Here is a 12,914-nt window from a genome sequence, read left to right as displayed (position 1 = left end):
CCTAAGAATCATGAAAATAATGTATCATGATTTCCACAAAAAAATATAGTAGATAGTAAAATATGGTAATTTTAATCAAATAAATGCAGCCTTGTTGAGACTTCTTTCAGAAAACATTTCCAAAAATCAAACTTTCAAAATTATGACCGGTAGTGTATATATTTGTTTTGCTTAAATCTAAAATATTACTTCTAATATAAATTGTTCTTTGTGAGTGCAATCACTATTAAATTAAACCTTATCTAGTAGAATAGCTGGAAAAGCATTGGTCAGACGTTGTGGAAACACTTCACGGATGTAGACTAAATGTGGTTTGAATGTATTTGGTTGTTGTGATGGATGTAGGGTCCTCGGCCAGCTCTGTTTGTTCCTGAGATCAGCTTTGAGCTGCTGGTGAAGAAACAGATCAAGAGACTGGAGGAGCCCAGCATGCGCTGTGTGGAGCTCGTACACGAGGAGCTTCAGAGGATCATCCAGCACTGCTCGGCCTACAGCACACAGGTGCTTCACTGCTTTTGAATATTTGATGCAGAAAAATGGAATATTAGGTAGTGTAGCCAGTCTTAAAATCTTAAAACTTTACTCTCCTATCAGTGCTTTATACGTATACATTAATTGGGTAGTTAGTAGGACTTTGCGAAATATCGGGAGAAAAACGCAACATGGCTTAGTCCGATTGTCAAATTGCGCAGGAGGCTGGGGTTTCAGTAAACGTATGTGCTAGTGCTTTCAGAGTGAATCGTGTTATTTACACTTGTGTCGTTCATGATACAGTGTTTCAGAGTCTCAGAACAGCTGGTTTACTGTGAATCAAGCCGTTCTGAGACGCTGTGAGCTGCACATGCACACTGCTAACTCATTTATTTATTGTCGGCAACCCGTCAAAATAAATGCTTGATGATATAACGGTTGAAAATGAAGATATTAAGACGTACATGTTAGTATTGTAATTTTACAGTGAAATAAATTAATTGTATTAGTCTATTTAACAGTACAATAGCATTATTTATGACAATATATTTCCTATTTTGTTTAATATATTTAATAATCACAAAATCATAATAATTATTATTTTAGTCATATTGAATTGCTCAAAAACAAATTGATTATGGCCTATGAAAGAGAGATTTTTTTAAAACTTTACGGTTCACTTTATGGTTTGAGTTGGTTTTATAAAGAGTAAACCTTAAATCACAGACAAATCGCATACCTGAATAATGTTTTTTTCTTCAATATTGTGCAGGGGTGCGTTTCCCAAAAGCCAAATGTGACCGCATATTTTGACATTACCAACATAGTTAAACAATTTGCTGTTTGTACAATAGCACGTCATTAACAACAGTCCTATAGGGCTAGTGATCTAGCGTTTACTAGAGCCATTTTCATAATCACAAAATCATAATTATTATTTTATAGTCATATTGAATTGCTCAAAAACAAATTGATTATGGCCTATGAAAACTCAGAGAAAGATATTTTTTAAAACTTTACGGTTCACTTGGTTTGAGTTGGTTCTTATAAAGAGTAAACCCAGGTATGAACACCCAAAATTTTCATAAACTGTCAAGCCCTAAAAGTATTTCTCCCATCCATCCGTCCATCCATCCATCCATCCATCCATCCATCGTTTTTGCGTTTCCCAAAAGCCACAAAGGAAACAGTCGTGACTAACTAGTTAATTTTCTACAATGATGCATCGTACTATGGTGGACAAGCAGTGAGTTACGTCATTGTGCGGGAAATGCACCCCAGCCTAGTTAGATGCTAATGTTGTTGTGCCATCTATACCGTGATGATTCATTCTGTGGCTCAATTTCCATAAATGTTCTGAGTGACCAGTGGAGGAAGCGATGCGGCCTGAATGTTAGAATGTGTCTGCATAGTGCTGTACGTCAAACTCTTATTTCAAACAATTAAGAAATTTCTGTTTTCCCTGACAAGCCTTTATAGCTCAGAATTTCTACAAAATGAAATGTGAAGAGGAGAGTGAAAGTCACAGTCTTCACAGATTGACACACAGAGGCTCAGGACAGCCGGCATTAGGATTCTCTCCTCATTCTGCTCTTATCTTCTCTGTCCTGCTGCCTTCACTGTGTACATTTGTTTTACATTAAACATTCTTTTCGCTTTCCTCTATTATATACAAAAATCTAATGTCATAACGTGTGCTGAAGGGAACAGATTTGATGCTCATAATATTTGGAAAGGTGTTGGGAGAATATTATACTTTACTCTTTCACATAGGAAGTGTTCAAATGTTTTAAATAATTGACAACTAACCTGCCGTATGTACTGTATGTGTGTTTGTGTATGTCCGAAGGAGCTTTTGCGGTTTCCCAAACTACATGATTCAATAGTGGAGGTGGTTACCAGCTTACTCAGGAAACGTCTGCCCATTACCAATGAGATGGTAGGAACATATGCCTGTGGCTGCACCTACACTACTTTATACTATCCTCGAAGACTTGTATTACAGTAACCTGATCACGATTAAGGCATGTACTTGGACATGATGAAAAGCTTTTATAAAACAGCAGAAACAATACAGTACCAAATGTGTTTCATGCAGTTAGTATATTGGCATCCGTTAGTATTGAATATATGTAAGCAATAATGTACTCAAGGCCATGCTGTATTTTGAATACAGACTTGACTAAAGGATGTTGTTAGGCAAACGTTAAAGCTGCAGTCCATAGTTTTTCCTCGTTGTCGCCATCTCTGTTCGAAATCTGCAATTGCAGTTATTAGCGTAATTATCAACTTTACGTGAGTTGTGCCTCGACACGGCACAGCGCGGATGAATCCAATGTTTTGAGGAGAATGTGCAGCTGTCAGTCGCCGCACCGGTGTGGATACTGGCATTCGCAATCACAGATTCTACTTTTTGGAAGTATGACCAACATAATCATTTTCACCGGAAAATGTCGTAAGTAACATCCACTATTGTTCTGACCAACTAAGGGAGAAAAAGCATTGCAGTAAATCGCGCTGATTAAATCTAACGATCGCTTATCATTATCAAACCGTGCAAATTATACTTTGTTCTCAAATTGTTAATGTTAACAACATCAGCATTGCGTGACTACATTTAATGCCCTGATAAGTATCCTTGTTTTCGCATGGGTCCGGTTGCAGTCTCTTCTTTCTGTATCCACTCCGAAGTCCGAACGAAGTCTTTTGCATTTTACAGCGGGTGAATCTGTTGTCACTGGTGATTGTCGTCTGAACCTTTCTGGATCCGCAATTAAATTGAAAAGTTTAATTATATCAAGTGCTGTGAGAAAAGGCTATAAATCTCCACCTCCAACATACTCACACGCAATATAGCCTACTAGCCGAGACTCCTTCTTAATGTGTACAGATGTGACGTAATGACTCAATATAGCCGACTAGCCGAGACTCTTCTTTATGTGTACAGATGTGACGTAATGACTCAATATAGCCGACTAGCCGAGACTCCTTCTTTATGTGTACAGATGTGACGTAATGACTCAATATAGCCTATAGCCGAGACTCCTTCTTTATGTGTACAGATGTGACGTAATGACGCAAAGACATGCTCGAATCTCCCGCGGAAATCCACCAGTACCACTGGAATTAAAAACATTATTACAAGCTTACCGGTTTGAATCGAGCTAAGGCAAGCAGATAGTGTTGAACACTGGTTATGTATTTGCTGAAACAATTACAGATCCTTCTCAAAAAATTAGCATATTGTGATAAAGTTAATTATTTTCCATAATGTAATGATAAAAATTAAACTTTCATATATTTTAGATTCATTGCACACCAACTGAAATATTTCAGGTCTTTTATTGTTTTAATACTGATGATTTTGGCATACAGCTCATGAAAACCCAAAATTCCTGTCTCAAAAAATTAGCATATTTCATCCGACCAATAAAAGAAGTGTTTTTAATACAAAAAAAAAAGTCAACCTTCAAATAATTATGTACAGTTATGCACTCAATAGTCAATACTTGGTCGGGAATCCTTTTGCAGAAATGACTGCTTCAATGTGGCGTGGCATGGAGGCAATCAGCCTGTGGCACTGCTGAGGTGTTATGGAGGCCCAGGATGCTTCGATAGCGGCCTTAAGCTCATCCAGAGTGTTGGGTCTTGCGTCTCTCAACTTTCTCTTCACAATATCCCACAGATTCTCTATGGGGTTCAGGTCAGGAGAGTTGGCAGGCCAATTGAGCACAGTAATACCATGGTCAGTAAACCATTTACCAGTGGTTTTGGCACTGTGAGCAGGTGCCAGGTCGTGCTGAAAAATGAAATCTTCATCTCCATAAAGCTTTTCAGCAGATGGAAGCATGAAGTGCTCCAAAATCTCCTGATAGCTAGCTGCATTGACCCTGCCCTTGATAAAACACAGTGCACCAACACTATGGCGTTATATATGTGCCTCATTCCTGAGCGAGTAATTGTAAGTTTTGAGCACAGAGAACTATATTTTGCAAGCACATTTCATTATATTTTGAACAGAAATTAACAATCGCAAAAAAAAAATCGTTTGAGCAAAGAAAAAACGATTCCGTGCTCAATAAATGTATTTGCTATTATCCATATTAACGTGCAATAATAACCCCTCTCACGCAGTTTACTCAGGTGCTCTCTCACAAACTTATTCTCTGCGCTCCTGTCAAGTTCCTCTCTCTCTCTCTCAACCTCTTAATTCTGTGCGCGCTCAACTCTTGACACACGCGCGCTCAACTCTTGATACACACGCGCGCTCAACTCTTGACACACGCGCGCTCAACTCTTGACACACGCGCGCTCAACTCTTGACACACGCGCGCTCAACTCTTGATACACACGCGCGCTCAACTCTTGACACACGCGCGCTCAACTCTTGATAGACACGCGCGCTCAACTTGCAACAGCGTTACAAGTGTGCCACAAAATCAACCAATCGGAAAATTAAAGGTCAATTGTGATTGGCTGTGGGTCTCCAATCACCACGCAGCACAAAGAAGAAGAAAAAAAATGTATGGACAGATGTCTTCTCTAGTATGGAATGCCAAAGCTGACTTAATTAAAAATAAATAAATACATAAATAAATAAATATACGAAGAAATGCAAAAAAGCAAAAATACATAAATAAATATACAAAGAAATGTAAAAAAAAATACAAATAAATGAGTATTTATACTTTTATTTCCCTATTTATGTATAATTGTATTTTTTTCACACATTTTTTATTTTTTATTTATACATTTATTTATTTCCACTTTTATTTATTTCCACATTTATTTATTTATACATTTATATATTGTATTGTATTATATAAATTGATTTCCAGGGGCGATCAGCATCATATACTGCATGTCCAGTTCTTAATATTAATCGATAAACTACTCAGTTATTATAATAATAAGGCCTTATTAAAAGTCAAAATCTTAATACAGAGGAGAATGTTTTTACACTGCAATTACAATTGCATAAAAGTCGTTATGAGATTAATGTTAAAAATAAAACATTTGAATATAGAAATATGAAATGATGGAATCAATTAAATTGTACGTTTAAATATGAAACTAAAACAGCCAGTAGGTGGCGTTAAGTCACTGTCTTAAACGAGTGAGTCATATCATTAATTCAGACTGATTCATTCAAATACTGATTCATTCAGTTCGGGGAAAAAATTATAATAAAATTATCTCATACATGGGCTTTTTTACAGCATTTTTAAATGCTGACATTTTTTATTAATGTTGGTGCCACGTCGCCCCGCCATAATTTTGATACCTGAGCTGTACAGTTGAACATAAAACGTGGTGTTTTTCCCTGAAGTTCAGTATTTGAATGAATCGGTCTGAATTAATGATATGACTCACTCGTTTAAGACAGTGACTTAACGCCACCTACTGGCTGTTTTAGTTTCATATTTAAACATACAATTTAATTGATTCCATCATTTCATATTTCTATATTCAAATGTTTTATTTTTAACATTAATCTCATAACGACTTTTATGCAATTGTAATTGCAGTGTAAAAACATTCTCCTCTGTATTAAGATTTTGACTTTTAATGACTTAATGACTTTTGTTAATTTTATTTTACTGATAACAGCCATAGTGCCTTATTATTATAATAACTGGGTAGTTTATCGATTAATATTAAGAACTTGACATGCAGTATATGATGCTGAACGTCCCTGGAAATCAATTATATAATACAATAAAATATATAAATGTATAAATAAATAAATGTGTAAATAAATAAATGTATAAATAAATAAATGTATAAATAAAAAATAAAAAATGTGTGAAAAAAATACAATTATACATAAATGAGGAAATAAAAGTATAAATACTCATTTAAAAAAAAAAAATTTTTTACATTTCTTTGTATATTTATTTATGTATTTTTGCTTTTTTGCATTTCTTCGAATATTTATTTATTTATGTATTTATTTATTTTTAATTAAGTCAGCTTTGGCATTCCATACTAGAGAAGACATCTGTCCATACATTTTTTTTGTTCTTCTTTGTGCTGAGTGGTGATTGGAGACCCACAGCCAATCACAATTGACCTTTAATTTTCCGATTGGTTGATTTTGTGGCACACTTGTAACGCTGTTGCAAGTTGAGCGCGCGTGTGTATCAAGAGTTGAGCGCGCGTGTGTCAGGAGTTGAGCGCGCGTGTGTCAAGAGTTGAGCGCGCGTGTGTATCAAGAGTTGAGCGCGTGTGTGTCAAGAGTTGAGCGCGCGTGTATCAAGAGTTGAGCGCGCGTGTGTCAAGAGTTGAGCGCGCGTGTGTCAAGAGTTGAGCGCGCGTGTGTCAAGAGTTGAGCGCGCGTGTGTATCAAGAGTTGAGCGCGCGTGTGTCAAGAGTTGAGCGCGCACAGAATTAAGAGGTTGAGAGAGAGAGAGAGGAACTTGACAGGAGCGCAGAGAATAAGTTTGTGAGAGAGCACCTGAGTAAACTGCGTGAGAGGGGTTATTATTGCACGTTAATATGGATAATAGCAAATACATTTATTGAGCACGGAATCGTTTTTTCTTTGCTCAAACGAATTTTTTTTTTGCGATTGTTAATTTCTGTTCAAAATATAATGCAATGTGCTTGCAAAATATAGTTCTCTGTGCTCAAAACGTACAATTACTCGCTCAGGAATGAGGCACATATATAACGCCATACAACACCAGCAGCTGACATGGCACCCCAGACCATCACTGACTGTGGGTACTTGACACTGGACTTCAGGCATTTTGGCATTTCCTTCTCCCCAGTCTTCCTCCAGACTCTGGCACCTTGATTTCCGAATGACATGCAAAACTGAGCAACAGTCCAGTGCTGCTTCTCTGTAGCCCAGGTCAGGCGCTTCTGCCGCTGTTTCTGGTTCAAAAGTGGCTTGACCTGGGGAATGCGGCACCTGTAGCCCATTTCCTGCACACGCCTGTGCACGGTGGCTCTGGATGTTTCTACTCCAGACTCAGTCCACTGCTTCCGCAGGTCCCCCAAGGTCTGGAATCGGTCCTTCTCCACAATCTTCCTCAGGGTCCGGTCACCTCTTCTCGTTGTGCAGCGTTTTTTTGCCACACTTTTTCCTTCCCACAGACTTCCCACTGAGGTGCCTTGATACAGCACTCTGGGAACAGCCTATTTGTTCAGAAATTTCTTTCTGTCTTACCCTCTTGCTTGAGGGTGTCAATGATGGCCTTCTGGACAGCAGTCAGGTCGGCAGTCTTACCCATGATTGCGGTTTTGAGTAATGAAACACGCTGGGAGTTTTTAAAAGCCTCAGGAATCTTTTGCAGGTGTTTAGAGTTAATTAGTTGATTCAGATGATTAGGTTAATAGCTTGTTTAGAGACCTTTTTCATGATATGCTAATTTTTTGAGACAAGAATTTTGGGTTTTCATGAGCTGTATGCCAAAATCATCAGTATTAAAACAATAAAAGACCTGAAATATTTCAGTTGGTGTGCAATGAATCTAAAATATATGAAAGTTTAATTTTTATCATTACATTATGGAAAATAATTAACTTTATCACAATATGCTAATTTTTTGAGAAGGACCTGTATTTTGGATCATTTTTAACCCAAAAATGTTACGGACTGCAGCTTTAAGTAAAATTATTAAGTTTTACTAAATTAAAATAAATGATTACAATTATTTTAGTTAAAATATTTAAAGTATTTATTAAAATTATTGAAGCCTCTTTGGGTCTTCTCCACACTGTAACTCCCACGGATGTGAGAAAGACAGTGAAGGTGGACTCATTAGAGAACAATTTATGTTTTACATTGTCCACAGTCCAAGATTTGCTCTGTTGGACCCAATGAAACAAACATTTGGCATTGGCACGAGTGACTAAAGGTTTGGCTATCTCAGCCCGACCATCAATACTGACTCTGTGGATCTCTTGACTAACAGTTTTGGTGGAGAGTCGAGGTTTAATTCTGCAGTGACTTAGTCAGCTGTGGTTTTATGATTTTTGGATACAATCCGGGTTAGTACCTGGACATCCCTTTCAGACAGCTTCCTCTTGCATTGACAGTGGTTCATCCTACATGGTGGTATACCGACATTACCACAGCTCTCAATACACCTCAAAGAATTGCTGTCCTGGTCACAGATGAGCCAGCGAGACGCGCAACAACAATTTGCCCTCTTTTGAATTTTGATAGGTCTCCTATTATGTCATGTGGATTGCAATATTTTATGTACAGCTGTGCTATTGCTCTGCTAATCATCCTTCACACTCTGCTCTTACTGAAGGAATGTAAAATAAGTGAAGATTGTGAAACCTCCAACACTATATTGGCCAGTGTTTCATTCTCATTGCCCAAACACCGTATATCATAAATCAAAAATCCTTAGCGCATGTCACATTCAGAGCACAAGTTTTGGCTGATTCTGAAAATGCTCCATGTTTAACTCATGGAATGTGTTTACTTCCTCTCAGGTTCATAATCTAGTTGCAATCGAGTTGGCCTATATAAACACCAAACATCCTGATTTCACAGACGCTGCCCAAGTGTCTGCATCTGTCAACAGCCAGCAGGTACTAAAACTCTCTCTCTCTCTCTCTCTCTCTCTTCAAATCCACACAGGATTAGTCTTTGTTTTATCGTCTCTTTCGCAGGCGGAGGCAGGGGATGGAGGGAAGCGATGGAAGAATGAGAAGATGCCGTCGGAGGAGAAAGGCCCCTTGCCTGGGTTTGGAAGCCCCACCAAAGCCGTCAACCTGTTGGACACGGTATGGCTTTGCTATCTCAAAAGTACAGAAGCCAACTGTACCTGCACATTTGAAGAAAAACCAGGAAAGAACAACAACTTTTGGATATTTTTCTGTAGGCCGTGCCAATATCCCGCAAACTAAGCACACGAGAGCAGAGGGACTGCGAGGTCATCCAACGGCTCATCAAGTGCTACTTCCTGATCGTGCGCAAGAGCATCCAGGACAGGTCAGCACCTGTGTGTGTGGGAGACAAACTACTGAGTGACCAGGAGCATCTGATCTCTTTTTTTTTTCTTTTTTTTCTGCAGTGTGCCAAAGACGGTGATGCATTTCCTGGTGAATTTCGTGAAAGAGAATTTGCAGAGTGAGCTGGTCGGTCAGCTCTACAAACAGCGTCTTCTACAGGAACTGCTCATCGAGTCTCAGGAAACCGCTCAGCAGCGCACAGAGGTTGCACAGATGCTGGAGGTACGTGTTGTGTGCGTGCGGCGTACATATACGCCTCATGAAGCAGGTGTGAAGAGATAATGAAAACATCTGAAAAATACATACTAGGTTTTATTACAGGAACCACATTTTGCAAATGGGCCAAGACGAACAAAAGATATTTCGTTTTTGAGCAGTCACAAGTATAAATGCAAAGGATTTTTGTTTTCAGTTAATACTGGTAATTCTCAGATGATATGTTTTTGTATAATTTGACATTTCAAAGAATTTTTCTTTTTTTTTATTAATAAAAATGTAGTAATAACATGGTAATAACACGGTAACATTCAAAACATTGAAATGTTTGCACTTTTTAATGAGTTATTAATCAGATGCAATATGGTTATAGTATATAATATATTATATAGACTCATTACATGCAAAGTGAGATATTTCAAGCCTTTATTTGTTATAATTTTGATGATTATCTCACTTTGCATGTAATGAGTCTATATAATATATTAGTTTCACCTTTTAAGTTGAATTACTGAAATAAATTAACTTTTACACAATATACAATTTTTTCGAGTTTCACCTGTTTATGTGTGTGTATATATATATATATACACTCACCTAAAGGATTATTAGGAACACCATACTAATACTGTGTTTGACCCCCTTTCGCCTTCAGAACTGCCTTAATTCTACGTGGCATTGATTCAACAAGGTGCTGAAAGCATTCTTTAGAAATGTTGGCCCATATTGATAGGATAGCATCTTGCAGTTGATGGAGATTTGTGGGATGCACATCCAGGGCACGAAGCTCCCGTTCCACCACATCCCAAATATGCTCTATTTGGTTGAGATCTGGTGACTGTGGGGGCCATTTTAGTACAGTGAACTCATTGTCATGTTCAAGAAACCAATTTGAAATGATTCGAGCTTTGTGACATGGTGCATTATCCTGCTGGAAGTAGCCATCAGAGGATGGGTACATAGTGGCCATAAAGGGATGGACATGGTCAGAAACAATGCTCAGGTAGGCCGTGGCATTTAAACAATGCCCAATTGGCACTAAGGGGCCTAAAGTGTGCCAAGAAAACATCCCCCACACCATTACACCACCACCACCAGCCTGCACAGTGGTAACAAGGCATGATGGATCCATGTTCTCATTCTGTTTATGCCAAATTCTGACTCTACCATCTGAATGTCTCAATAGAAATCGAGACTCATCAGACCAGGCAACATTTTTACAGTCTTCAACTGTCCAATTTTGGTGAGCGCTTGGAAATTGTAGCCTCTTTTTCCTATTTGTAGTGGAGATGAGTGGTACCCGGTGGGGTCCCATCCGCCTCAAGGTTGTGCGTGTTGTGGCTTCACAAATGCTTTGCTGCATACCTCGGTTGTAACGAGTATTTATTTCAGTCAAAGTTGGTCTTCTATCAGCTTGAATCAGTCGGCCCATTCTCCTCTGACCTCTAGCATCAACAAGGCATTTTCGCCCACAGGACTGCCGCATACTGGATGTTTTTCCCTTTTCACACCATTCTTTGTAAACCCTAGAAATGGTTGTGCGTGAAAATCCCAGTAACTGAGCAGATTGTGAAATACTCAGACCGGCCCGTCTGGCACCAACAACCATGCCACGCTCAAAATTGCTTAAATCACCTTTCTTTCCCATTCTGACATTCAGTTTGGAGTTCAGGAGATTGTCTTGACCAGGACCACACCCCTAAATGCATTGAAGCAACTGCCATGTGATTGGTTGATTAGATAATTGCATTAATGAGAAATTGAACAGGTGTTCCTAATAATCCTGGTGTGTAAAAGCCTAGAAGCTTGGCTTTACAGTGAATATAGGGAATATGACCATCAGTTCACAAGTGCTTTTGAGTTTGCTAACATATTAGAAGTCCTCTATCCTTTTCCTATCCTTCGGCCAAAATCTCATGTTGTAAAAGATGAAGTGTTGCACAGGCTATTTAAGACTGTTTACTGACTATAACTTGATGACAAATACTAGAATAAGACACTCTTCTCTGCTTCTCAAATACATGAAACTTTAGCCTTTATAGACATGTTGTGTCTTGAGCAAAGAAAACGACTTATTCAAACAAACAGTTTTTTTTTTAATTTATGCTTGCATTGCAAACAAGCAGAGACGGTCCAAAATGCGTGTGGCACTTCATGCTCAATAAAGGCGGGGCGGAGATATGAGGTTTTATCGACAGTTCGAGGATCCAGTGGAATTAAGAGGTTTAGTCAAAAGCTCTTTTTAAAACATTTCAATGGTTAAATCTTTGCAAAAGCCATAGACAGACGTAAAGGGTGACCAATAGTAATGATTTATGAAAAAAAAAGACAAAATATGGAGAAGATACGAGGTTTCAGCCCAACATTGACGAGATGTTTTTTTATGCAGTGTCCTTTGTGTTACCAACGCTGCTCTTTCTGACTCCTCCTCTTTTAGGCCCTCAAGAAAGCCAGTAACATCATCTCAGAGATCCGCGAGACTCATCTTTGGTAGCCAAACGTTCTCTTGAACATTCTGTCCAGGAAAGTGTTTACATGTTTGTGTGTGCGGTATGTGTGAGTGAATGACATAGTTCAAATATCTGAAGAAATTCAATGCCTCTGCCAGCATGAACATTCAACAAAATCTGTACAGTTTTTCCAAATGCTCTTTATTTCTACTGTATATGCACTGATTACATAACTCTGTGTGTGTGTGCGTGTGCGTGTGCGTGCGTGTGTGTGTGTACTCGGTAGCTCAGATATAGTCAACATATCAAGTCCATGTCATCTTCTTCAACATTGTTTCTTAAAGGTTTTTCGAGATTATGACAATTCCTCTTTCTTTTAATATTATCCGAATTGAGTAATGTCTCACATGGTACTAAGGACGTCCCAAGACCAGTCTTAACACCAAATCGAGCTCTCATAAACTCACATGACCAATGAAAAAAAGTTGGAAATTCAAATTATTTTCATAATTTACTCACCATGTTATTCAAAACCTGTGTGACGTTCTACTGTATCTGCTATTTGGAGATGTTTTGAAGAATGTCCACGCTGCTTTTTACATTCAGTGAAAACATTTTGTGCATTCAAGCTCCAAAAAGGACTAAAAGCATCATAAAGGCACCATAAATCATCATAAAACTAGTCCATCTGTGACATTCAATAGTTTTGTGTAAGGGACAGACTGAAATTTAAGCCATTATTCACTGAATGTGGATGTGGAATGACACGACTGTGTGAGAGTAATTAATAACAGATATTTT

The 12,914-nt window shown here is 38.2% G+C and overlaps 1 protein-coding gene across 3 annotated transcripts in view; it reads left to right on the top strand.

Moving 5' to 3' along the window:
• si:dkey-32e23.4 (dynamin-1-like protein) overlaps positions 1–12,540 on the top strand; it is a 32,896-nt gene extending 20,356 nt beyond the window's left edge. For 2 of the 3 annotated variants that reach the window (XM_056246865.1, XM_056246864.1), the window contains 6 exons: positions 346–501; positions 2,321–2,410; positions 8,926–9,219; positions 9,318–9,427; positions 9,510–9,669; positions 12,101–12,540. In XM_056246865.1, coding sequence (XP_056102840.1) covers positions 346–501; positions 2,321–2,410; positions 8,926–9,219; positions 9,318–9,427; positions 9,510–9,669; positions 12,101–12,157 — 867 coding nt within the window. In that variant the 3' untranslated portion in view covers positions 12,158–12,540. The remainder of the gene's footprint in view (positions 1–345; positions 502–2,320; positions 2,411–8,925; positions 9,220–9,317; positions 9,428–9,509; positions 9,670–12,100) is intronic. The other variant, XM_056246866.1, reaches the window with a different exon arrangement.
• Positions 12,541–12,914: the final 374 nt, after the last annotated feature.

The sequence above is a fragment of the Rhinichthys klamathensis genome, unplaced genomic scaffold (genome assembly GCF_029890125.1).
Source record: "Rhinichthys klamathensis goyatoka isolate OS25496 unplaced genomic scaffold, OSU_Roscu_1.1 h1tg000040l_1, whole genome shotgun sequence".
NCBI lineage: Eukaryota > Metazoa > Chordata > Actinopteri > Cypriniformes > Leuciscidae > Rhinichthys > Rhinichthys klamathensis.
The sequence above is the reverse complement of the archived record's forward strand: the minus strand, read 5'-3'. Positions and strand labels throughout refer to the sequence as shown.